Below are 27,414 nucleotides of genomic sequence, written 5' to 3' on the forward strand. Positions count from 1 at the left end.
GCGGCTGGGGTGGGTATGAGCCCCTCTCCTGCGAGGGCAGTAAGAGAGCAGGGTAGGGGTAAGCAGGGTACTGAAAGGAGGCACGGGGCGCTGTTAGGCTGGCAGTCATTCCTGGTGTCCACAGTGTAGACGCACTATTGCTTCTGTTGAAATCTAGCCTCATAATACTGGCCAATGAGCACTCACACCGTGGACGCCGTGCTGCCGCCCTGACATCCCTCCCTTTTCAGGACCGAATCTGTGGCTCCCCCAGCGGCTGACTGGGCTCAGCTGGGTCCTTTCCTGGACCGTCCTTTCCATGCAACTGCTTTTTTTTTTTTTTTTGTATTTTATTTAATTTATTTTTTTATACAGCAGGTTCTTATTAGTTATCCATTTTATACATATTAGTGTATATATGTCAATCCCAATCTCCCAATCACACCACCACCCCCCATGCAGCTGCTCTTTCCACAAGAGACCCAGCTCACCCAAGGTCATGCCTGCTCCCTGGGGGTGGCCCACAGTCGCTGACGGTCCCTTCTTCCAACTCAGGACAACTCTGAAGATGCCTCATAGCTCCAGGGCTCCCCAGGGCGGCCCAGCTTCTCCCTCTGTCCTGCCGCCTCCCCTCCTTACCCCGCAGGTGTGCATCCTGAAGGCTCTCCCCAAACACGTCCTGCACACAAATCTCAGTCTCCCGGGAACCTATCCTGCCACAACTTGTTATGTACCAGGCACTGTTCTGAGCATTTACGCATATTATTTCAAGGAACCCTCCCAACATCCCCAGGATGTAGGTATTTTTATTATCCCCAGTTTATGGATGAGAAAACAGAGGGAAAGGCTAAGTAACTTGCCCAAGGTCACAGAGCTAGCAAGCTGCACAGCCAGGATTCCTATGCAAGCTCTGAAGTGTTACACACACTGTCTTCTAGAACATTCCTGTGGTCTAGTCGCGAAGAAATTAAACAAAGGAAACAGTTGAAGAAGATACATTCTGATTTGAGAGGGAAAAATAATCTCTACTATTCCCAATTCTTTTCCACAGGCCTCTCACTGGTGTCTGAACACGCAGCCCTGGTGCCTAATTTTAACTCAGTGGTTCTTATGGGGGTGGGGACCTTTGGCAATGTCTGGAGACATTTTTTTGTCAGACCTGGGAGGCTCCTAAGGGCATTTAGCAGGTGGAGGTCACAATTACTACCAAATGTCCTACAACAAGCAAAGCCAGCCCAAAATGTCAGTAGTACTGAGGTTGAGAAACCCTGTAATCTGGCTTTAAAGCCTGGTCCCTCAGCTGCTTTTACTTTGAAGGACTCCCAGCGTGATGACTACTAGGGAGCAGGCTTTGGTGAAGGTGATCAGAGATGTCTGAGCATGGGGGTGGAAAGAGGCTCTGGAAGGCACACCTACTTGCACATCTGTCCAGTTAGTAGGCACATGCAGTGAAATCACAGAGGCACAAAACCACTCATCGCATCGACACTTGAAAGAACAGAAGGCTGGAAACTACCTAAGTGTCCATCCACTGGGAGCAGGTTAAATAAATAAGCTACAGTAAAGCCATACAATGGGACACGATGCAGCCAAAAAACAGAAAGAAGAAGCTTTTTATTATTAGCGTGGAACTATCACCAAATATACTCTGAGAAGTGGGAAATAAAAAAACATGGATAGTTTATACATGGATAGTTAAACATGGATAGTATCTACCATTATATAAAAACGGAAGAAAGTATATACGGGCATTTGTGTTTAATGTATAGACTATTTCTGGAAAAATACATAAGATAATATCGATATCAACATACTGGAGGCCTCCAACGAAGAGAACTGAGAGTCTGGGAGAGAGGGGAGGAGGGGGATGCTTAGTTATTACTTATATCTTTTTCTGTCTTTTAAATGTTATACTGTGTACATATATTATCTATTCAAAATTAAATAACTTTTTAGTAAAGTAGAAAAAAAAAAAACGTAATAAAATGGAGATGACGGTGAGCCCCCTGCTCCAAGAGGAAGAAAAATACCTTGAACTTGATTCCAGGAGTGAGAGTGCCATGGGAAATCTTTACCCTCAGGCCAGCTGCTGCCCACTTGTACCCAGGCACTGTCAGGTGATGCTCAGAGAATTAGAAACTTGTTTCAGTACGAGCCTGAGTAAAACAGAAGAATGACAGACCCACTATCAGTGGCTGAAGAAAATTCATAAATGAACGCCTAACAAAATCCCAAAGAAATACCATTAAAATTTGGGGCCCCAGGGTTCTTTCATGATGACAAATAACTGACAAGGCTTGGGTCATTCCTCTTGTCCCCATACAAACACTTCTAAGAGCCTCTGAGGATCCCGGCCCTTCTATTTAAAAGCTTCTCAGATCATCAGCAACTCACCTGGGTAAAGGAGATGGGGCAGGGCCCCTTCCAGCCCTGAACCCCCACCAGTTCAAATGACCCCTTTCCTGGGGCAACCCTGGTACAGAGCCGGCAGACGCGCTCCAAAACCCAACCTGCCCAGAGGGGGTTCAATCTGAGGGCCAATGCCACGGAGGGGACTTCCGCCAGCTTTACAAGGAGAAGGCTGGTGACCGCTGACACCAAAGTAGCCTCACAGGAGAAGACCGCAAAAGGAGGGCACAGGGGCCTCAGGGGCTGTGCTGGGGCAGCCGCTGGTCACCTGCCCTCCCGCCTTCCCTCAAGCCATCTCCGCCCTCCCCTGTCCTTACTCACCTCTTTCAGAAGTTTCACTTGCTCACCACCCCCCATTCAGACCTCAGCACAGCCTCTATCCCTCAAGTCCTCAAGTCCTCAACTCCGACCCGCTATTGACAGTGGTTCCTCTGTCTTGGTAAGTGGTGTTCAACAGCTTCCAGTGTTTATCCGTCTCCCTGACTACAGTGCGAACACCCCAGGGGGAGGGGGTTATCCATGCGTTTGTGTTTCCCCCTCTCCCCTGGGTACCGATACAGGGCTCAGTCTGCAGGGAGCAGTCACTCTCAGCCTTGTTGGCTCTCCTGGGGAGAGAGAAGGAAACTCACTTCCCCCCAGTTCCAACTCACTGAGGAGACTCACTTCCCCCCAGTTCCATCATGTTTGCTAAGTGCCAGACTACGTGAAAATTACTGAAGAGAAATGGTGTCTCTCATGTCCCTCCGACCAGAATGCCACCCAGGAGCCCGAATGACCCTTTGATAAGCTAAGTCAACTGCTGTCACTCCCTGGCTACCCATCTCTCTCTGAATAGCACCTAGAGCCCTGACTCAGGCCCAGGAGGCTCTGCACCGACTGGGCCCTGCTCCTCCCCGGCCCCCTCTCCCACCGCTCTCCGGGGTCGAGGAGCCCACACCCTGCCTCAGAGCTCCTGTGCTGGCTCTTCCCTCTCCCTGGAATGCTTTTCCATGCAGCTGGTCCCATCGATGCACGCGGGGCCCTGCTCAAACAGCTCTCCTTCTCCACCCTTTCTAAAATGGCACCCTTTCAGTACCCAGCCCCTTTCACCTGCCCCTCCAGATCCGTTCGCTCACCACTTCTCCACCCTGCACAGGGCCCTGGGAGGCTGGCCGCTCTGCCTGCAGGGACAGGCCCCACGCCCTCTGGCTTCCATTCAGCAGAGAACAGGCAGGATCCCGGAAGGTGGGAGGGGGCAGGAGGCCAGGCCATTAATCCCCGGACCGGCTCTCTCCCTGCAGGGTGGCTGCCGCCCACTGGCCCCTCAATGGCCACAGCCTCAGCTCTTAGCAGAAGGGTCTCACCTCGGCTTCTCTCCAGGTTCTAGTAACTGATCCCTCCCCTCCCTGTCACTCACCCAGGTCTGGTACCTATGCTGTGCTCCCCTATGCCTTGCCCACACCTTTGGAGGTGATCCCTTTATTAAACTTTCCTCAAATTACCCAGCTTGAATATACTGTGGCTTTTCTTTCAGGCCCCCAATTCACCACCCATTACATGCCTATGGTTTGTGAGCTGTCTGGCCCCCAAATAGACCAGAAGTTCAGAGAATACAGTGGCTTAGTTATCCTCTGCTGCATCCCAACGTCTGACTCGGCGCCTGCGCACAGTAGCTCAATAAGTATTTGTCGAATGAGTGAATGAAGAAGGGAGGGATTGAGGTCATCTGGAGAGAGGATGTAGAGGCTGGAAGGACAGGCAAGATTTTAGGAGGCGATGGGGAGGAAGAGCACAAATGAAGGCACAGGAGGCAGTGGTGATGAGGATGCCGCCTCCCCTCAAGGCATAAAGACCTCTGTTTCTGTCCTTCTTAGCGCTTCACAGTCTGATGATTTTGGTCTTTGTTTTCTTTGTATGTCTTCCCACTAGAATGGATTCCCTGGGGGCAGGGGCCATGTCTGTCTTGTTCACTATGGTATCCTTAGAGCTTGGCACAGTTCCTGACATACATAGAAGGCACTAGATCCATACTTGTCAGATGAAGGAAAGATATATGAGTTATCCAAAAGAAATGGTGAATTGGTAGAGGACCTGGAAAGCCGGGTTGGGCAGTTTGGAAGTCGCGTGGAGAGCAGTAGGGATGAACTACAAGTCCTAGTGTGGGGCTGGGGGTCGGGGGACAAAGGTGGAGCTTACAGGAAGACGAGCCATTGTTACAGGGTCATTATTCATAAACCACGCAAAACTCTTCAAGGAATGAATAAAGTGATTAGCAGCCTCACCATCACGCTCTCCGTAACTGGTTCCGTTTCTAGCTCCCTTCCCAGAGACCGTGTGGGTGTGCGGTGGAAGCCACTCTACACACAGTAGTGTCAATGCCTTTGAGGAACAGAATCATGCGGTCTCGAAGCAAGAGTGTGACAGGTAAAAAGCATGGACTTGAGCAGGATGCCTGGGGGCAGGACCGCAGCTCTGCTCCTCAGCAGCCAAGCAGACTGAGGTGTTTCTGAACTCCTGGGTCTCCAGGTCCTCAACTGCAAGTGGGGACAGTAAGAACATTGAGGTAATTGTGAGGATTAAATGAGTCAATACGTGTAAGACACTTAGAACAGTGACTGGCACGGGTTAAGTTCTCAATTAGTATTAGCTTGTGTATAATTTTAAAAACAACACAAAAGAAAAAAGAGAAGTCTGGCAATGGAATAACATCGTTTATAAGGCACAGGTACAGACGTTCTCATTAAATCCTCCTGATGAGGTATCATCACTATTCATTTTATGGAAACTGGTTTGGACGCTTAGGGATTTGCCCTAGATCTCAACAGCTGGTAGGTTGTGGTCGGGCCATAAGTACAAATGTCACCGAGTCCTGTTTTATTGAACCACATGCCTCTAAGTTGAGCGACTTCAGGATTCCACAAAAACAAAGCCCAGGAAAGCCAGTTCCTTTTACACTTGTCCCCCCACCCCCGGCCCCCTGCCCCCAAAGCCAGGCCACTTTGTTCCTGGTGTTTCAGTTAAATGCACTCATCACCTTTTAACTGCCTCGTGGTTAGAAACAAAGGAAAGGGGCATCCTCGTCTCCATGCCGGAGCTGGGAGGGACTGCTGTACACTTCGGAGATGTGAAACCCAGTGCAATGTGTGGATCTTATTTTAATACTAATTCAAACCAGCCAATTATTAAAAAATAAAAACATCTTTGAGACAACTGGAAAAATCCAAATATGAACTGGATACTAGGGGATGTTATAAAATCACTGTTCAGGGGCTTCCCTGGTGGCGCAGTGGTTGAGAATCTGCCTGCTAATGCAGGGGACACAGGTTAGAGCCCTGGTCTGGGAGGATCCCACATGCCACAGAGCAACTAGGCCTGTGAGCCACAACTACTGAGCCTGCGCGTCTGGAGCTTGTGCTCCGCAACAAGAGAGGCCGCGATAGTGAGAGGCCCGCGCACCACGATGAAGAGTGGCCCCCGCTTGCCACAACTAGAGAGAGCCCTCACGCAGAAACGAAGACCCAATACAGCCAAAAATAAAAAATAAATAAATAAATAAAAAAGCTGAGCTCTCTGAATTTAAAAAAAAAAAAAATCACTGTTCATTTGTTAAGTGTGATATTGATATGGTGATTATGTTAAAAAAAGAAAGTCTTAATCAACCCACACAAATATGCCCCCCATACAAAAACCTAATTTTTGACAAAGGTACAAACATCGTTCAATGGAAGAAGGGTAACTTTTGATCAAGGGTGCTGGATCAATTGGACATCCTCAGGCAAAATAGTGAACTCAACCTAAACCCCAACCTTATAAAAAAATTTACTCAGGGGAATTCCCTGGTGGTCCTGGACTCCATGCTTCCACTGCAGGGGCCCGGGTTTGATCCCTGGTCAGGGAACTAAGATCCCTCAAGCAGCTCGGCCAAGAAAAACCAAACCAAACAAACAAAAAAACCCCAAAAACCTTAAAAAAAAATTACTCAAACTAGATCAAGGCCTAAAACATAAAACATACATCTATAAAAATATTAGAAAAAATACAGAAAAAGATCTGCAGGACGTAGGGCTCAACCCAAAAACACAATCCATAAAAGAAAAAATACATTGGATTTCATCAAAATTAGAAACTACTGCTCTGCAAAAGATCCCTGTGAAGATAATGAAAAGACCAGCTTGTAGAGAAAGTATTTGCAAACCACACGTCTGACAAAGTTCTTGTATCTAGAATATATAAAGAAATCTAAAAACAAAGAAGCAATCCAGTTAGAAAATGGACAAAAGATTTAAATGGATAATTAACCAAAGAGGATACACAGACAGCAAAAAAGCACATGAAAAGAAGTTCAACATCTAGGGACTTCACTGGTGGCGCAATGGTTAAGAATCTGCCTGCCAGTGCAACGGACATGGGTTCCATCCCTGACTGGGGAAGATCCCACATGCTGCAGAGCAACTAAGCCCGTGCACCACAACTACTGAAGCCTGTGTGCTCTAGGGCCCATGCTCCGCAACGAGAAGCCACCACAATGAGAAGCCACTACAATGAGAAGCCCACGCACCTCAGGGGAGAGTAGCCCCCGCTCGCTGCAATTAGAGAAAGCCCGCGCGCGGCAACAAAAACCCAACACAGCCAAAAAAAAAAGAAAAAAAGATGTTTAACATCTAGCCATTAGGGAAACGCAAATTAAGATCACAATGAGTATTACCGCACACCTATCAGCATGGCTAAAATTTAAAAAAACGGTAACACCAAATGTTGGCGAAGATGTGGAGAAACTGGCTCACTCGTACACTGCTAGCAGGAACGCAAAATGGTACAGCCACTCTGGAAAAGAGTTTCAGTTTCTTTTAAAATGAAACATACAGTTACCACAGGACCCAGCAGTTGCATTCTTGGGCATTTATTCCAGAGAAATGAAAACTTATGTTTACATAAAAACCTATACACAGATGTCTATAGCTGCTTTATTCTTAATAGCCCCAAACTGGAAACAGCCTAGATGTCCCTCCTTGTATGAATGGTTCAACAGACATGGTACATCCATACCTGGGATACTACTCAGCAATAAAGAGAAAGGAACTACTGACACACACAACCACCTGGATGGCTCTCACTCGCTTATGCTAAGTGAAAAAAGCCAACTTCAAAAGGTCACAAACTTTGATTCCATTTATATATTTTTTAAATAAAATTATAGAGATGGAGAACAGAGCAGTGGCTGCCGGGGGTAGGGATGGGGAAGAGGTGAGAGGTGGATGTGGTTATAAGGAGACAGCATGAAGGAACCTTGTGGTTATGGAAATGTTCTATATATATTTTAATTTTTATTGGAGTATAGTTGATTTACAATGTTGTTAGTTTGTTTTTTTTAATAAGTTTATTTTATCTGCTACATTGTTCTTTTTTAAAAATATTTTATTTTTTTGACTGCGTCGGGTCTTAGTTGCAGCACATGGGATCTTTCATTGCGGTGCGGGCTCTTCGTTGTGGTGTGCAGGCTCCAGGGCTCATGGGCTCTGTAGTTTGCGGCACGCAGGCTCTCTCGTTGAGGCATGCGAGCTCAGTAGTTGTGGCGCGCGGGCTTAGTTGCCCTGCAGCATGTGTGATCCTAGTTCCCCGACCAGGGATCAAACCCGCATCCCCTGCATTGGAAGGCGGATTCTTAACCACTGGACCACCAGGGAAGTCCCTACAATGTTGTGTTAGTTTCTTCTGTAAAGTGAATCAGTTATACATATACATATATGCACTCTTTTTTAGATTCTTTTCCCATATAGGTCATTACAGAGTAATGAGTAGAGTTCCCTGTGCTATACAGTAGGCCTTTATTAGTTACCTATTTTATATACAGTATAGTGTGTATATGTCTCAATCTCCCAATTTGTCCCTCCCCCTCACAATGTTCTATATCTTGATTGTGAATCTACACATGACAAAATTGCATAGAACTACACACACACACACACACACACACGAAATGGTGGAATCTGAATAAGCCCTGTGGATTGTACCAATGTCGTTTTCCTGGCTTTGATATTATACTACAGTTATTCAAGATGCTACCAATGAAGGAACTGGGTGAAGGGTACATGGGACCTCCCTGAACATTTTTTTTTTTTTTTGCAACATCCTCAATCTATAATTACCTCAAAAAAAACTTTAAAAAGTCTATCAGATGCATAACAACATACTTACAGATTACATGACATAGCTCTTAGATTTGTTTCAAAAAATACTCTAGGAATAAAAAATAAAAGAAAAAAAGTAGAAGAAATAGATGAAACAGAAAAGATGTTGATAAGTGTTGAAGTTGGGTGAAGAATACATAGGGAAAGTATATATACTTTCCTCTCTAGTTTTGTGTTTGCAGACTTCCCAAATAAAAAAAGTTTTAGACAGTTGAAAAAGGGTACTCTGTCCAACATAAGGGCTAAGCCTTACTTATTGGTATACAGCTTTACTCACTGCTATAACATTTGCATACAAATTAAGTTCAAAGCTTATAATTCTGTTTCATTTACAAAGTTTTTATTATGACCTTTTATTAAGAGCTCATAAATCACATGCTTAATCTGGCTCTGTTGACTACTTTTTCCCTCCATGATTCCCCCAAAGTTATAAAAAATAAAAACTTATAAATATCCATTGAGGATTATGCACAGTTTTTACACGATAGTCAGGTCAATGTTTCAGGTTGTCCGACCATCTCCCAGTGTCTCATGCAGAACAGAATTACAGCAGCAAGGCCTCTGAAATCTCAACAGCAGAAAGGGCAATTCTTTTCCAAATCCCACCTCATCCCTTAGTGTTACAGCACTCAACAGGTGCTTGTTTGGGATAGTAGCAGGAGGAATTGCTGGGATGACTGCTCCCGGGAGCGGGTGAGAACAGCAAGCCGGGAAAGTTTCAGCCCTGCATCTGCCATGGCTCAAACCTGGAACTATATTTAAACTCAACAGGCCAAGAATCACCAAGAGCCAAATGGCAAGTTCAGAGGGGGTCAGCACAGGCCCGATCTGACTTTCAACTGGAAGAGTTTCAGGTCACTACAAACCGGAAAAACTCTTATTTGGTCCAGAGCTGGGGAATCCGATTTTCTCACTCAGTATCCTCTCTTCAGTTGCTGACGAGCAGCACTTTCCTTCCAGCCAGTGGGATGAAATGCTTAGAGAACAGTGAGGCCAGAGGAACATGGAGCCTGCTGTCAAGTCACCAGGTTTTTCGAGTTTTCAAATTCACCAAGAGGACAGAAGGTTAAGAGATGACTGTGGAAGCCGAGTATCAGGAGAGCTCAGCATGGACCTTAGGACACTAACCCAGGATCTCCTCCTTTACCCTGTGTTAACCTCCAGGTGTCACTGGCATTTCTCTTCCTCCAACTTGGTTTTAAAACCTCTTCCTTTGGAGAACAGTCAAAAGGTATCAGCTTGCCCAGCATCTTTCTTTTTTGGTTTGTAGGGCACATCAAGGATAAAGAGGCAAAGAGGCTGGACAGATTCAGACCTGCAGGCTCTTCTTGGCCCACTTCTGCCATAAGGTGGGCACATGGCCTTCCATCCACTCCAACTTCCAGCAGACCGAACAGGTTTCTCAGCTTTCAGAACATGAGGCTAAGCCCGGCCTTCAAAATCTCATCCCCGCCACCTCCCAGCCCCAGCAAATCCTTTTCCTACTGCATAAAACCAGTGATTCCTCCATCAAATCACAGCGTAATATATCCACTGATGTAGGCTCTTGTCAAAGAAAATCTCTTTTCCCAGGATGGGGCAGAACTTGGTTGTTCCCAAGCACACGCTCCACAGAGGGACAGTAAATGATAAACCTCTCAGGAGAGGGCGCTGCCCTGCTTTAGGAAGCTTTCATCAGATGCTGATGAGAGAGTCAGTACTGCCTTTCATTCTACTCCACACGCATCTGCTTATGCCTCCTGACTCCTGCCGGCCCCAGACCGAGGCTGCGATGGGTGGGCCTCCTGTTTCCAACATGTTAAAGGAGGGAAAGTCACCTTCGATCAGCCCGACAGGGCACGTGGAGCCCAGGTGAGGTGAGAAGTAAGGAGGTTCTAGGACGATAAAATAGGTGCCACAAATTGTCAGTCAATAAAAGGGGTCAAGATATCCTGAAATACAAACTAAGCAAACAGTCTTTCTGGCAGTGAGCAAAGCAGGCAAAGAGCCCTTTCTTTCCTGCCACCTTCCCTGGTCTCCCAGGTTTCAAGGAATCAAGTTCCATGATTATAAATGAAGTCACTGGCTGCTCCTGTGCCCCACGGTATGGCCCGGTTGACTTAAAAAGCCTCATTGTTACCATCGTATCTTCATCAACCCAAACATCCAGTGAAAACAGGTAATCTTAATAGAGAGTTTGCTATTAAAATCATGCCCGGTCACACCCTAGAGCCTCAGCTCGACCCCGAGGCAGCCACCCTCTTCTTCCCTCGAGTGGCTTTAACTCCCCCAGGAAGGTGGCATCCACGTCTCTCTACAAGGCAGGCTTCCTTCTCAGCTCACGAGAGGGACCTAGAAAGAAGAGGAATCCATGGAGCCCGCCTGGTGGGGGCCCCAGCTGCTCTCCTTCTTGCGGGGGAACAACTGCTGGGCTGTGAGGGTTGGTCCCTGGGCTGCAGGATGCTCAACCTCCATGCAACAAAAGGTACATGCGGGAGATGAGGACAGAGAGGAAAGGGGAAAATATTCCCCTCTCACCAGAGTAGCTCTCCCCAAGGTTCAGAACCACTGGTGAGCCTCTCTTTTCTGCCAAGGAGCAGAGAAGACCACCTCGGTCGGCCAGGGAGGCCTCTCTGCACCCTGGCCTCCAACTCACTTCTTCCTGCGGATCTTGGGTTTCTTCACAGGCCGCAGATAGGGGTTATCGATGATGTTCTCCTCCCCGTTCCGGCTCCCCGACAAGGAAGGGTTCTGCTGCAGGACAGAGGTGTTCTCCTTCTCGGCTCCAGAATCATCCTTTGAGCAAAAGCCGAAATAAAGCAAAATACCAAATGGCATAAGGAAAGAGATCATGCCCACGGTAAGAACTACTGTTAGCATCCCTTCCATTTAGAAATTAGAAGCCCAAGCACCACCTTTTGGCTAACGTGCCTCTCTCTGCCCCAGACGAAAGGAGGCCAAGCAGCGGCTGCTATCAGAGGAAGGCGAGAGCACCAGCTTTGACACAGTGGAGCGCGGAACACCAGACCCTGAACCTCTTCAGAAGGCAGGGACAGGAGTTAGAAGGAACAGAGAGCTGGGAGGGGCAGAGTCAGGGGCTACAATTTAGACGCTTCAGGGAGGAAGCCCAGCCTGTGCGGAGACAAAGAAAAAGAGAAGTGGCTCCCGATGCCCTGCAGGACTGAGAGCTACAGGACTGAAACAGATCATGTGCGTAGGGCACCCCCTGGACCAAAGCTCATGTAAATCACAATCGATTTTCCCGCAAATTCTCAAATATCTGGTACTTGCAACATGGTACAAATGATCATATCCCAGCAGAGGCCAGAAGCTGCTCAAGGCCCGAGAGCTCCCATGAAGGCAAAGCAGCACATGCAGGCACCAACACAGGAGCATCCTCCAAAATCTCCATCTGCAGCCCGTGGATCAGGCCTTTTGCTGTTCGTTTTTTGAGGAAAGTGATTTTGGAGAAAAGCTTATAAGTTTGAATATATTCAATATGATCTCAGTTAAAGATTTTTTTAAAAATCACAATGGGATGTCGACATAGAAAACAGTAATATGTTGAAGTTTTACAAACGGCTTCTGGAAATATGGGTGATTGATTCTCCTTTCCTTTTTTACACTCTCTTCTATTTTCCAAGTTCTTTAAAATGAGCAGAAGCTGCAGGCGAAGGGGGTAAAAATCACACGAAGCAGCGCAGGCCCAAGGGGCTGTAAGGGACCAGGAGCAGCTGGTTGGGCTGCGCCCCCTGGTGACAGGCCAACGGTTCTGTCACTGGGATTCCTGTTCTGTAACTTGAGGCAAAAGAGGACTTGACCTTAACCAGGAGATTATGCTGTCAGAAGACAGCGGGACAGTGGACAGATGGCAGGTTCTCCCATAGGGACCACTGGCCTAGGACGGCGGCGCCAGTCTGGGCTCAATGAGACTGAAGAAAGCATGACTCTGAGGTTCGGCTGCGTGCCCTCTCACTGTCCATCAGCTCTGTTCTCCCCAGAGACCCAGAACATTCAGGGCCCCTGTGCCTTCCCTCTCCAACACCCAGTCCGGTGGCACTAGAGTCATTGTGGACCTCCTGGAGGCTCCCTTGAAAGCGAGTACCCCAAGATCAGCCTGGCTGGCTCGTGCCAGACTAGGTGCCGGACACAACGTCTGACCACACCCAGACCTGCCTTGGATACTGGGCTCTGACGTTTCTGAAGTTCTTAACGGCTTGGTTTAGTAGCTCACCCCTACCCTCCTCCTCTCATCTCTCTACAGGAAACGCCCGACCTTCAAAGTTATTGGAAGTTCAACTGTGCCTTAAGTGTTTCCTGAGATGATTAGGGTGGAGGGGACCCAGTCAGGGGTGCCCTGGGATCACTGCTGGAGGCTCCCTTGACTCAGCTCGCTATGCCTCATGAGGCCAGGACTTGGGGCACGAGTCATGGGACAACAGGCTTCTCTTCTCCCAAGGAGAGCTTCTGGAAATGCCACTTTCTTTGCTGTCTTTGGGGACAGGCAGCCTTGAGATGGGGAGGGACAGGAGGAGTAGACAAAAGAAGTAAAGTACTAAAACGACTGAGATTTGTAAAAAAAGGTGGGAGTAGAAAGGTCTGTCAGGAGCGACCTGGGGCCTGGAAAGGCCAGACTCAGGGCATGTGTGCACGCCCCTCATGCACCCGCCTCATGCACCCCATGCGCCCTGGGTGACTGCATCCAGCCTCACAGCTTCTACCACCACTTCCACGGCAGCATCCCCCACTTGAACCTCCCCAGCCCTCACCTCTCCCTTGACCTCCAGGCCTGCACAGCCAGTCGCTCAACCACCTGCCATCTCCACCTGGCGGTCAAGCAGGCATCTCGAATTCAACGTGCCTAAAACTGAACCCCGGGCACAAACAGCTTCTCCCACTGTCTTCCCGTACTGTCCTCCCAGCTGTCCAAGCCCAAAACTCTGCAGTCACTCCTGCTTTCCTTCTTTCTCTGGCATCCCACAGCCAATCTGCTGGGAAAACTTCTTGGCCTTATCTTCCAAATACAGGCAGAATCTGACCACTTCCACTATCTCTACCGCAACCCCCCTGGTACGACCCACCAGTGTCTCTTACCCAGATGGACAACGGCCTCCTAACTGGCCTCCCGCCACAGTCCCTCCTCTGCCTACCCCATTCTCACCAGCGCAGCCAGTGCTCCTTGGAGAAGTTCAGACCTGCCTCTCCTCTGCTCCACACCCTCCCAGGACTCCCACTTCATCCAATGAAAAGACAGTTCTTAAAACTGCTCACAAGGCCCCACCTGATCTGACCTCTCCCTCCCCTCCCCCAGCCCCACCTTCCTCAGTCACACCTCCACTCTCCTTTGTGCTATTCCCCAGGGCCTTTGCACTGGCTGTTCCCTTTCCAGGACACTCTTCCCCAGATATCCACATGGCTCACTCCCTCACCTCCTTTAAGACTTTGCTCAGACGTCACCTTGTGATGTGTACCCTGAGCACCCTATTTAAAACGGAAACCTCCACCCTTAACCCTGGATCCTCCCCTACTCAGTTTCCCCCCCGTAGCACTTTCATCTTTAACATACTATATAATGATGTATTTACGTATTACGTCTATGGTCATTCCCCCACTGCCAACACACAGGCTCCCGAGATGCAGCTGTTGTCTTTGTTCTGGTCACTGATGTGTCCCAAGCACCCAGAACAGTATCTGGTACTTACCAGGTACTAAACAAATACTTGCTGAGTAAATGAATGGTACAATGTTCAGAAAAGAGTAAAAGTTGAGACACTGGGATTGCCTGCAGAAGTTCAAATGTATGAGAAAATAATCCTCTGATACACCAATTTAAAATGAATAGCCCTGGGACTTCCCTGGCGGTCCAGTGGTTAAGACTCTGCGCTTCCACTGCCGGGGGCGCAGGTTTGATCCCTGGTCAGGGAACTAAGATCCCGCATGCTGCGCAGTGTGGCCAAAAAATAAATAAATAAATAAATAAAATGAATAGCCCCTTCATGTTCCTAGATGGAGTAACCAGAACCAAGTTAAACAAAGTAACTACCTAGCAACAGTCCTTGACAGCTGTGACCTTGATAGATAAAAGAACAATTTAAAACACCAGTTACTGAACTTACCGTAACAATGTCTGTAAATGCTAAAGACAGAAAACCACCTAAACATCCACAGGGGACTGGCTCGCTAAATCCACACAATGGAGCAGGAGGAAGCTATGCGGAGGGATGAGGCAGCTCCTCACATACAGCGAGCAACGACCACCGAGAGCGCCACAAAGAAAGCAAGCAAGGGGAAAGAACTGTTTGTGCTTAAAATAACAATGAAAAAACATCTCTAGAAGGATTCACAAGAGACTGGTGACACTGGTTGCTTTGGAGGAGGGAAAATGGATGACAGGGAACAAGGACAGGTGAAAGACTGTCACGATACATCTTTCCGTACATTCTGAGTCTTAAACATATGATTGTATTTGCCAGTCCAACGAAATAACAAGCCCAACTGACTGTCATAAATTGTTGCTGGAATCCTTTTCTTGAAGTCTTTTTATTTACTTATTTTGTACAGAAGAGCATATGGTCATACAGCAGGGGCAGGGGGGCAGTGGGTGCCATGAGCTGCCATGTGCCAGGCACCTGATATGGATGAGCTCATTTTATCTCAGGCTCCTCACTTCCCCTTGAGGTAGGTGTTCCTACTCCTATTTGTATTTGTGAGGAAACAGACTCAGATGCTGGGTCATGCAGCCAAAGTCACTTAGCTGGAAAGTACCCTGGTCTGGATCTGAGGCCAGGTCAGTCTGACTCTGAGGCTCAGGTCTTTCTACTCTTTGCTGTCTGGCTTGGCCTCTGGGTATCCAGGAGTCCTCAGGCAGTTCCTGGCATCCTTTCAGCCTCGGTTCACTCACCGCCATGACCTCACCTATGTCATTACATTACCCGGAGTTTTAGATAACACATCTGCAAGCCCTTTAGCTGCTTTGTATTTATAAAGGGACGGTGATGTTTGTTTAGAAGACTCCGCCTTCTCACAAGGTGAACCTCATCTTAGTCCGTGACCCAATCACCGTATCTCAGACCAAATTAACTGAGTCCAAAACAGAAGTGTAGAATAACAAAGCTCCTCTGCTCTATGTAGAGCCATGGGCTCCCAGCCCTAATTCTGAAAGGAATAATTCAACATTAAAGAAATGTGTGTTCAGGCAAGGGAGACCTTCAGCAAATACTAGAGTCAGCACTGGCACTCTCCACCTTCATCCTGGGGCCTCACACCTCAGAGAACACGAGGAACCCTCAGTCCAGCTACAACCACTGAGCCATCCCTTGCCTAAAAGCCAGGGCCAACCTTAAAAGATGGATGAATGTGGTAACCTGACTCTTAGGGTCCTGTAAGCTTTAAAGGCATTAGAGCTTCAGCAGGTCTGTGACTCTACTTGGCACTTTCTCCCCTGATGCATGAACAAGAGTGGGTCTTATCCTCTTACTTGCCGAGTACAATACATCGTAACCAGAAAAGAACACCCACAAGTTTCGACGAGCACACCTCCCCCCGCCGACCTCTGTCTCTGTGCCCACACATTTTATCTCCTATCCTGGCTCTGAAATGTCCACAATAAGGCTAACCCCTCCTTTTGGGCACTAGATCCCATGCCCTCTCCCTTACCAAAGATCATCATTCCAAAATGTTTCTTTCTCTCCTGCATCAACTTTACCAGATCATTTTCATCAGCATACAAACATCCTGTTATTTCTTTTATCTTAAAAAACAAATAAGGGACATCCCTGGTGGTCCGGTGGTTAGGACTCCACGTTTCCACCGTGGGGGGTCCACGTTCGATCCCTGGTTGGGGAACTAAGATCCCGCAAGCTGCAAGGTGCGGCTAAAAAAATCAATACATAAAATTTAAAAATAAAAATAAAAAACAAATAAAAAACAAAACACCTCCCTGACCTCCTTAATTCTTCCCCTTTAGTTACCGCTCCATTTTCTCTCCTTCCCTTCACAGCAGAATTCCTTGAAACCATGGTCTACATTAATGGAACTTTCTGTGATGATTTAACTGTTCATATCTGCTCTGCCCAGTAGGGTAGCCACGAGCCACAGGTGGCCACTGAAATGTGGCTGGTGTGACCAAGGAACTGAATTTTTTTGTTTTATTTAATTTACATCAATTTAGACTTAAATAGCCACATGTGGCTCCTGGCCACTGTAACGGACAACACAAGTCCACACTCACTGACTCCAGTTCCTCTCTTCTCTTTTTCTTTGAATTCACTTGCTCTCATTCTTCTTGAAATTGCCATTGTCAAGGTCACAAACTACATTCCCGTTGCCAAATCTAACGGGCAACGTCTCAGTCCTCACATGACTGGAACTAACTGCAGCTTCAGACACAGCTGATCACTCTCTTCTCCCTGAAACACCTTCTTCCCTTGGCCTCCGGGACGCCACAGCCCGCCGCCCACCGCCCCCCACCCCCGCCCCGGTTCTGCCACCTTTCCCGCTGTGCCTTCTCCATCTCCTTGGCTGGTTCCTCATATCCTCACCCTCTGAACAGCGCAGAGCCCCAGGGCTCAGTCCTGGCACCTCTTCTCTATTTTATCCTCAACTCGCCCCCTAGGCACTCACCTGGTCTTGTGGTTTAAACACTATCTACACGCCGAGGACTCCTAGGTTTGCATCTCCTGAGCCCAAGAGCTCCTTGAACTCCAATGCGCCTATGCACCTTCTTACCTGACCCCACCACCCGTATGTCTAATAAGCATCTCAAACTTACCTCTACTCCTGGCTTCCCCCCTACACCTGTTCCACCCAACCGTCTCACCTGTCTTGGCTGAGGGCACTTCCATCTTGCCTGCTGTTCAGGAAAAAACCCTTGCATTTATCTTTGACTCTCTTTCTCTCACATCCACTCCATCAGTCGCTTCTGCTCCAAAAATAATCTAGAATCTGACCAAATAATCTACCTGTGTCTTCACCTCTACCACCATCTCTCAGCTTCTTGCACCAGCCTCCCGACCGGTCTGCTTCTGCCCTCACTCTCCGTAGTCCACCCTCGACCCAGCAACCTCTCCGATCCTGAGATCCTCCTCCGCTCAGCACGTCCAGGGGCTCCCATCGTACTGACAAAAAGCCCAAGTGCTTAGGTACCGTTAAGACCTGACTTCCCCAGGAGCTCTCTGACCTCGTCCCCTGCTCTCCTCCCCCCTTTTGCTCATGCCACCCTAGCCACCCTGATGGCCTTGCCGTTCCTCAGCACAACAGCGCCCACCTCAGGGCCTTCGCATCTGCTGTTCCCTCTGTGGGGAACGCTCTACTCCCAGATACGTGCGAGCCTTGTTCCCCTCAGGTCTTTACTCACCTGTCACCTTCTCAGTCACCCAATCTAATACCACATCCCCCAGACCCATACCTACTCCCATCTCCTAATTTCTCACTTTTCCTTAGCTCCATGAGGGCAGGACATTTTGTCTATTTGCCTCCTGCTAATTCCCTAGCACCTGGCACCTGCCTGACTCTGGCAGGTGCTCATTCAATATTTGTTGAATGAATGAATGGATCCCCGGGACACAGACTTATCCCTCGAGCTAGAGATCGTGTCACAACTGGATCACCGCGGGCCCATCATGCAAGTCCCTAACATGGGGCCAGAGACCTGAGGTAGGTCCTGTCCAATCCCCAGGGTGGCCTGAGAGCCACCTCTCAGGCAGAGAGCAGCACGGGCTACTGCGGGGGGCATGCTGAAGCGGGCAGAAGGCAGGACCCACCGTGTTGATGTGAAGAGGGAGGTTCTCTGTGTCTGTCTGCTCATCCTGCTCCGAGGAATCCGTCTCCTCCATTTGTTGCATCTCCAGCTCAGACGGAAGAAGAGCGGTCAGGTAGGGGATGGTGAAAGGCCTGGCAGCAATCACTGGGGGATTGGAAGAGAGGCCGAGAGCCTTATGACAGATCAGCGAGCAGCACTGAACGACAGTGATGGCTAACACGCTCGAGCACTTACCACAGGCCAGGCAGTGTCCTACAGGCGTTACATGTTATCTTTAATTCTCGCCTCCACCCTATTAAGTAAGTACAATTATCAACCCCATTTTACAGATGGGGAACCTGAGGCCCGGAGAGGTTACGTGACCTCCTCAAGCACACCGGAAGTGGTGGAGTGGGATTTGAACTCGGGCAATATGACTTCACAGCCTACTTTTACCAAGTACCACTAAAATCAGAGAGAACTGGGGCTGAATCCTAGCAAAGCATCAGCTTAGTGATCTTATACCCAAGGTCAGTTAACCCCCCAGCCTCATTACTAGAGCAGGGATATGGATCCCGTCAACCTGAAGGACTCAAGTCCCGATAGCGGACTTGAGAACTCTCTGCATGGAAGTATATCCACTGAGCTAGAGGGCACTTCAGGTAAATGAGTGACCCAATTCCTCCAAAAAGCACTGAGGCTGAGTAGGAGAAATCACTGGTTAAATAAATAAATAAATAAATAAATAAAAAGAAAGTCTCTGTGCATACTTCCATGGTAGAATCTCATTATCAGGAGGCACTCGAAGATTATTTTTAACGTGGCTCAGATGTGGGGTCCTGCAGACAGAAAGAGCTGGGTTTGAATGCTATCTACTCTCCGTGTGACCTTGGGCAAATTATTTCATTTCTCTTCTCTATAAGCCTTGGCTCCTGGAATGGTGGAAGTAACAGTTCCTAACTCAGAGGCTCACTCGAGGAGTTCATGAGATAACGTAGGGAAAGTGAGTAGCACAGTGTCTGGACTCAATAACTTAGCCGCTGTGGTTCCGGGGCGAGGCACACAGCGAGAATCCAACAGAAGCTTGCTGACTGAATGAATCATCTAAACCAATCTCCCTCACTCCCCTTTGGAAACACTGAGGCCTGTGGAGAGGAAGGAACTTGGTCACATGATGAAATGATAGTGCTGAGATGAGGAATTATATGGTAGCCCTGTGAGAGGACGTCGTGAAGGCAAAGCTTGGCAGAGGTTCTTTAACTGCCCTGCCCCCTGACACCAGGGTCCTTCTACCACCAGGGCTGCCCCTTCTGCTAAATGAGCCTCTCTGATGCCTGGGGCTCAGTCACCCTCGAGGTAACCTCAACTCAATGCACTTCAAGTGCCCAATCCCAACAGAGGCCATTACTGTTTTGGAGTCATCAGTTAGGGACAGGCCCTTAAGACCTAGAAAAAGGAGCCAGAAATGAAGAACAAGTTCCACCCAAGACAAGGACAAAGCTTATTCGTTTCTTCCAACGACACTGAGAGAGAGGGAAGATGGGGCGATGATCTCAGAGGACAAGCCAGGGTCCACAGAGGGGAGACACTCACAGGGAAACGTGCTGACGTCATCTTTGAAAAGACTCTGGGTCTCGCCAGTCTTGGCCATAAAACGGGTGAGTGCCCGCTCCACGTCTCGTCTCTGGGATGCGGCCTTCTCCCGCAGGACCTGATAGTCCGACACGGGCTCACGGTACGTCTAAAGGGAGAACAGCAAAGACACTAGAGAAATACCAATGACTACACTGCCCTCCTCGGGTTCCTGCCTTGCTCTTGCTCTGTCCTCCCACCCTTTAAATGACCCCTACCGTCACTGAGAGCAGAGATCCCCAAGGGCGGTGGAAGGGCAGAAAGAAACAATATAAGTATGATTAACATTTACTTTGAATCTTAAAAGTTAAGAAACATACAAACATTTACATTTACGTGATTGATCCTGGGCCTTCATTTAGCTCCAGCGACAGCTGGACTCAGGCATAAGAGACACATCCTGAAGGGAGAGTGGGAATTCCACCCTCACACACCTGCCGGGGAAGCCCTGCCGGAGACCACCCAGGGGCCCTCAGTGTAACATGACAACAGAATTTTCTGACATGTTTAAAATCTTCCCAAGATGAAGAATTTAACAGGATTCTGAACACACTGGTTCAAAACATGAAAATGCAAGATCTTACAATTATTTTTAAGACAACTGCTTGACATTTAAAAAGTTGGAAATTTAATAGGAAAATTTTAACATAAGTCTTCAAATAATTGGTAGATGAGAATGAAACAAATTAGTTTTATGATTTATTAAGGGCAGCCTAAGATCCCACCTATCTTTGTACTGTACCTTTTTCAACTATGAGAGCTGTTAAAGTATCAAAATGAACTTAGAACCAGACCTCCTACTTCGTATTCCACCAAGTATTAAACCAAGATTTCAAAAAATACAAAAGCTGAGGCTATAACGTGGCTGCCACTAAAAAGGAGCACCAGTTTCCTGAACCTTTAATAAGGGTCAGATGATCTTTCAACGTACATTGTTTTAGTACTATGTTACATTATAACATTCACGTAAATGAGCAAACAAATACTGAAGCATGTGCTTAATACTGTACTGACAGAGATATGCTACAAAAGAGTTAGAGACTGCTGTGGGTTGAATTATAGCCCCCTAAAAAAAAGACGTGTGGAAGGCCTAACCCCCAGGACCCCAGAATATGATCTCATTTGGAAATAGGGTCATTGCAAGATGTAATCAGTTAACATGAGGTCATATGAGTAGGGTGGTAAGAATCCGATATGACTGGTGTCCTTGTAAGAAATGGCCACGTGAAGACGGAGATACAGAGAGAGGGCCGTGTGAAGAGGAAGACTGGAGTGATGCATCTACAAGCCAAGGGGCGCCACGAACTGCCTAGAAACCACCTGAGGCTGGGCAAAGGTTTCACAGGGAGCCTGCCAACACCTTGATTTTGGACTTCTAGCCTCTGGAACTACAAGACAATACATTTCTGTTGTTCTAAGGCACCGAGTTTGTGGCACTTTGTTACAGCAGCCCTAGGACACTAATACAGAAAATCCTGGTCAAGAGCAATGGCTGTGTTGCAATGGTGGATGACCACCTGCTCCTTTCCCCCCGTATCCTGAGGTGTGGAAAAATCTCCTGGAGGACTTGCCCCAACCCTGCATCGTGGCCATATTTGCACCAGGACGCAGTGTGGAGGCGGGGACACAGGAAGCGAGTAGAAGAGCCTCTGGGGACTCCTATGCACACTGTACCTTCCCAAGGGAAGGTGAAACTGCTAGAAGGCAAACTGGAACACGGAGGACATGTTCGGAGGACATCTGAACTAAGGAGGACAACTAGACTTGTCCCATACAGACCCAGAGCTCACAGTTATGATAAGTTCCATTTCATATTACCAAGTTTTATTTTTTGGTTTTTTCTGGGGGGGCCACACCATGCAGCTTGTGGGATCTTAGTTCCCAGACCAGGGATTGAACCCAGGCCCTCAGCAGTGAAAGCACGGAGTCCTAACCACTGGAATGCCAGGGAATTCCCCCAAGTATGTTTTAAGTAACTCTTTCCCTGATTTCAAAAATAACTCTCACCTATTATGCAAAATTTGGAAAACTCAGAAAAGCACACACAAAAGAACAGTTACCTATAATCCCACCAAGAATTACTACCGGCATTTTGTGGAATGTGTCTTTTCTCTACGTGGCTAGGTACTTCTGTGTTTGGGTGGGACAAGCAAAACTGTGCCAGCTTCAGTTTCTTTATTAACTATATTTTTGCCAGCAAACTGGAGAAGATAATTCTCCTTTGCCAAATTGTCTTCCAGTGAGGAAAGACATTCTGAGTTCTGAACTACCCTGTGACCAACAAACTTCTGGACTCCAGTCTGACAGCCAGTCGAATGGAGTCTGCTTTTGCATCAGTCACAGCCCCCAGGGTGGCCTTGTCACTCACCGGAGTTTTGATGTAGGTGTGGGGGTCGGGGAACTCGGGAAAATGGCTGGGGATGTGTGGCGGGTGGGGTCGGTTCTGTCCTGCAGTGAGGGCCTTGGGGGTCACCGGCTGATTGGTCACTGGAGCTGCAACAGAGTCACCGGCCGTTACTCTTCCACCCAAGGCCTTGCGCCTCTACCCACACCCTCCTTTTCTCAAAGTAAATGCTGGACCCCAATGTTCTATGCAACAGGCACTTTGTACTTCTACCAATAAAAGGCCTTTAATGGCTTGAGGACCCGAAAAGGTACCTCCGCCCCCCAACAACGCCCGGCGCGGCATGAGCTGGGGTGACATTCCCATCTACAACAATCTTGCCTGCACGCCTCTTAGGTCGGTGAGTGGGGGGCTGAGACAAGCTAACTACATAAAGAGCAGGCTGAGGACCTAAGGAAGTTAGGTGGGCTGCTAACTCCTTTCAAGAACCCAGGTAACAAAGACAGACACTGAGCCAGGGTAAGTTAAGTGATGGCCACTGAAAGCAAGAGGGGTTGAAAATGGCACCTTTCACTGCCACTTTGAGAGGAGCATCTTAAAACGATGTCAGCCGGACTCCCCTGGTGGTGCAGTGGTTAAGAATCCACCTGCCAATGCAGGGGACGCAGGTTCTATCCCTGGTCCGGGAAGATCCCACGTGCCGCGGAGCAACTAAGCCCGGGCACCACAACTACTGAGACTGTGCTCTAGAGCCCGCGAGCCACAGCGACTGAGCCCGTGTCGTGCTGCAACTATTGAAGCCCGCGCGCGCGTAGAGCCCGTGCTCCGCAGCAAGAGAAACCACCGCAATGAGAAGCCCGTGCACTACAACGAAGGGTAGCCCCCGCTCGCCGCAACTAGAGAAAGCCCGTGCACAGTAACGAAGACCCAACGCAGCCAAAAAAAAAAAAGATGCCAGCCTGAAAAGAGTGATGAAAAAAAAATCTAGTGAATTCTCCCCAGGTCCTGCAAACCCAAACTAGTTACTCCAATCAACTCAGTTTATGGCACTCAGTGTATCTAAGGCAGAGATCATCAGACTTTTTGTATAAAGGGACAGGAAATAAATATTTTAGGTTTTGCAAGCTGTGCAGCCTGTCACAACTACTTAACTCTGCCATTATTGCATGAAAACAACCATAGATAATAAGTAAACATGGCTGTGTACCAATAAAAGTTTATTTACAAAAACAGGAGGTGGACCACGTTAGGCCTATAGGCCATAGTTTACTGACCCTTGATCTAAGGAAGAACAAGCACTCTCACATTTTTCAAGTAGCATCGAGATGGTTTACCTTTCTGGTGACTGAACTTCACATCCTAATCCGACTAGCGCAAATAATGATTACATGGTAGGTAGCCCCAAATAATGGAAGGGAGCCTGCAACGAAGCAGTAGCTACACACCAATCCCTGCCCTACTCAATCAATTCATTCCACCAGCATTAATTGAGCACTCCTGAGTACCTCAGTTCAGAGTCACTTACGGGCAGTGATGACCATCCTCTGAGACCGTTTTGCATAAGCAGGGAGAGTGTCCACATTGAAACCTAAGAAACAGGAGAACAAAAATCACCGCCCAGACCACTGGATACTGAACATGGAAGGGGAAGTAATACTGTGGTGAAATAGTTTAAACTCCCAACTCAAGAGCTTTGCTGCCACTCAAAAGAAGCTCCAGCAGAATCCCTGAAGAGGGAGTTAGGAGGCCTCTTAAAGGGGTTCAGAGGAACCCTCTTTTGATAACTCTCTCAAGCTAAAAGCAAACCAGGAGACTCACGAGGGGATTTAAGAACGCTCAGCAGAGGGGGCTGCCTCCTGGGGACTCCTCTCTCTCTCTCTCTCTCTCATGCCTCCAACTCAGCTGCACTGAAGAAACGGAAACTGGAGGTGTACTCACCCATCTCGACAAGGGTGACCACAATATCTGACAGTGTGGGCTGCGTCCTGGCTGTGTGCTCACAGTAAGACTTGGCACTCCTCCCAATTTCTGAAATGTCTAGGAAAGGATCAAAGGCAGAAAGTCTTACTCTCAGTTCCCAAATAGTTAAACATAGAATTGCCATATGAGCCAGCAATTCCACTCCTAGGTATCCACCCAAGTGAAGGGAAAACAGGGACTCAAACAGAGTGCATGATGTTCATAGCAGCACTACTTGTGCATCCACGTTCACAGCAGCACTATTCACAGTAAACAAAAGGTACAAACAACCCAGTGTCCATCCACAGATGAATGGATACATAAAATGTGGTCTATCCATATAATGGAATATTATTCAGCCTTCAAAAGGAATGACATTCTGATACAAGCTATAACATGAATAAACGTTGAAAACATCATGCTAATGAAATAAGCCAGACAGTCAAATATTTTAAGATTCCACTTATATGAGGTATCTAGAAAAAAAAAATTCATAGAGACAAAAAAATTGATTAGGGGTTACCAGGAGCTGGGAGGAACGAGGAATGGGGAGTTACTGTTTATGGATACAGAGTTTCTGTTTAGAATGATGAAAAGTTCTGGAAATGGATAGTGTTGATGGTTGTACAACATTGTGAGTATATTTAACACTACTGAATTGTACACTGAAAAATAATTAAAATGGTAATTTTATGATATGTACATTGTGCCACCAAAAAAAAAAAAAAAGGTCTTATTATCTGGTTGTCAAGTTTTTGTTTCTTCTACCTGAAGCTGAACCTCTTTTCAGCCATGCTAAACTCCTTCAGGGGAAAGGGGAAGCATGAAGCTGGGCTCCATGAGTGGGTTTCAGAGGTGGATGGGCAGCTCCATGAAAATTCTGAAATTGTGCTGAATTTTACATACAAAAAAGCCTTTTTCTGGGACGGGTCCACAGGTCAAAACCATTTTCGTAATAAAACGAGACATTCTTTGATTTTTTTAGTCTCATTCTCTCATGCAGTTTTCCAGAGGCTATGTCACCTATGATGACATCATGGCTCTGCTGGATAATGGAATGTGCGCTTGTGCATTCTTACGTTTTAAAATGTTCTCAGTTTTATTTTCTAATGTGACAAAAATCTCTATATATAAAGCCCATGTATACAAAATTCCTTGGGGTCCTAAATATTTAAGAGTCTAATGGGGTTGGAGATGGCTGCTTTAGGAAAACATTTGGTATTCTGAAGTTCCAAACATCAGCTGCAGAGAGTCACGTCAACCCAGATCACGCCCTTCCTGGGGCAGCCCACATCTCGTGACTGATCAAGACCAGACTACAAAGGCAGGGCTTTGGGGGACTGATGTCAGATACTCTGATGGGCAATAATTGCTCCAGAGCGCCCCACTGAGTTGGCCAATTCTTTGTTTGGCCTGTACTGCAGTTCAACTTCTCTCTCTGCCTAAACCTTTCTCTCACTTCCATTCATAGGGTTGATTCCGCCCTCAAACACCTTAAATACCCACAACCCTCATTCCATCTTCCCCTCCCCTCCCCTCCAAAGGCCCAAAGAGGGAAATACAGTGTACATGCACAAGCCTATGTGAGACCGTTCCAGGCTCCTAAACCTCAAGATACTTCCTTTTAAAAGTGGGGTTTTTTCTTTTTTCCATTTTCTAAAACTTATTCACCCTCACTCTTTGTATCACATAATATAGCACTTGATTATCTAATGTGTGGCATCTATTTCATGGGAATTAATCCTGACTCTCCAATGAAACTGTAAGTTCTTCGAGCATAGAGAACAAACAGCAATAATAACAGCACCTACAAGTCATCCAGAGCTTACAACGTTCCCAGCTTTGACTGTTTTACATATACATCTCACTTATACTCAAAACTCCAGGAGGTACAAATTATTATCCCTTTTCACAAAGGAGGCAATTGAGGTTCAGGAGGTTTAGTGGTTTACCCAAGCTATTAGGTGGCAGAGTGATGACCTACACCCAGGTCTATTTGATTCTAAAGCCTGTAAGTCACTTAACAATGCTCTTCTTTTTCTTAAATCCTCTCTAACACTATCACAATGCAGGACACAGAACAGATGTTTGGTTGACTCGAAGAAGGCCTATTGTTTCCTGGTACTTACAGCTCTGCAGCATCTCTGTCAATGTTTCCACAGATGCTTTCTCAGCGCTCTCAAACCCTGCCTCTGTCAGCAGGGAGCTCACAACCACTTGCAGGGTTCGCCTTCGGGCCAGATGGTAGTTATCAGCAGGGTTAGTGGACTGTTTACTTCCTGATCTCTGTGAATCAGCAGCCCAGAAAGAGAAAACATTTTCATCCAGAGGACAAGGATGCAATCACAGAGTTCACATACTGCCAATGGCAAGCAAAGGTTCTTCTGCTAAATACTTATTAGTGCTTAATAAGATGTGGTAGTCCCTGATGTTTAGACTTACAGCTCTTGGCCAATTGAGTAATAACTGAGCACCCCGGGGGCTCTAAATTCGGAGACAGCCTTTCTGCCTACTTAATACTTACACTTCCAATAACAAAACGGCTGTTTTCTACTTTCTATTTTAGCAGATTATCAGAATATATAGCTGAAGAAACACACACGATGGGATTGAACTCATATCCATCTCCCAGAAAAAAGTGACCTCTCTCTTGTTCCTCCCATCTCCACACCACTTTGCTAACGAGAAAAATTAAAACAACAAACACATGAGGCTAAGTAGAGGACCTACAAGTAGGAAGTATTTTGAAACGGGAATCCCTCCCAACTTTGGCGAGCCAATAAGAAGGCGAAAGCGGCCTCGTTGCCCCAATCAGGAGGTGTTCCGGGCTCCCAACCCCCCAACAGAGAACGGGCCAATCAGTATACAGGTCCACCAACTCAGGAGGTAACCGCCGAGTCTCGAGAAGGGGGTCACGTACGACCTGGAAGACCCTCCTCCACTCAGAGCTCATGGTGGGGCTGGATTTCTGGGTATAAGATTGTAGCCCAGGCTAGGGGAAAGTTACAGAATGCCCCGACTCTCTCGGCTTCGGCCCCGCGCCTCCCGCCCTTACCGTTCCGGAGCTGCCAGCCCCGGCAGTGGCCGCCGCGTCGGCCATCTTGCTCTGGCGTAATGTGCCTGAGCGCAGGGCAGGATGGGGCTTGTAGTCACGGGGCGGGGAGGAGCGGCGAGGGGGCGGGGCGACACGCGCCCCTCTGGGCTTT

At 47.6% G+C, this 27,414-nt stretch overlaps 1 protein-coding gene across 4 annotated transcripts; it reads right to left on the minus strand.

Moving 5' to 3' along the window:
• Nucleotides 1-1,641: 1,641 nt before the first annotated feature.
• TAF8 (TATA-box binding protein associated factor 8) lies at nt 1,642-27,311 on the minus strand. 4 transcript variants are annotated; one of them, XR_009701562.1, is made up of 9 exons: nt 27,264-27,311; nt 26,338-26,494; nt 24,188-24,286; nt 23,775-23,837; nt 22,274-22,398; nt 19,867-20,014; nt 18,296-18,438; nt 2,010-2,135; nt 1,642-1,823 (listed from the first exon to the last, which is right to left on the minus strand). XR_009701562.1 is itself a non-coding variant. In XM_061196224.1 (9 exons), the coding sequence occupies exons 1-9, from the start codon at nt 27,306-27,308 to the stop codon at nt 10,369-10,371; spliced, it is 981 nt and encodes a 326-aa protein (XP_061052207.1). In that variant the 5' UTR covers nt 27,309-27,311; the 3' UTR covers nt 8,874-10,368. The 4 variants fall into 4 exon arrangements, 3 of the variants coding, with proteins under 3 accessions (XP_061052209.1, XP_061052207.1, XP_061052208.1); XM_061196224.1 differs by lacking the exons at nt 1,642-1,823; nt 2,010-2,135 and adding exons at nt 8,874-10,429; nt 11,191-11,330; XM_061196225.1 differs by lacking the exons at nt 1,642-1,823; nt 2,010-2,135 and adding exons at nt 10,354-10,886; nt 11,191-11,330.
• Nucleotides 27,312-27,414: the final 103 nt, after the last annotated feature.

This window comes from Eubalaena glacialis, chromosome 7, assembly GCF_028564815.1.
Source record: "Eubalaena glacialis isolate mEubGla1 chromosome 7, mEubGla1.1.hap2.+ XY, whole genome shotgun sequence".
In the NCBI taxonomy this organism is placed as follows: domain Eukaryota; kingdom Metazoa; phylum Chordata; class Mammalia; order Artiodactyla; family Balaenidae; genus Eubalaena; species Eubalaena glacialis.

Coding starts and splice junctions, on each gene's coding strand:
- TAF8 (XM_061196224.1), bottom strand. CDS start 27,308: ATGGCCGACGCGGCGGCCACTGCCGGGGCTGGCAGCTCCGGAACG. Junction 26,495..27,263: donor GGGCTGGCAGCTCCGGAACG/GTAAGGGCGGGA, acceptor GCTGATTCACAG/AGATCAGGAAGTAAACAGTC. Junction 24,287..26,337: donor GACAGAGATGCTGCAGAGCT/GTAAGTACCAGG, acceptor ATCCTTTCCTAG/ACATTTCAGAAATTGGGAGG.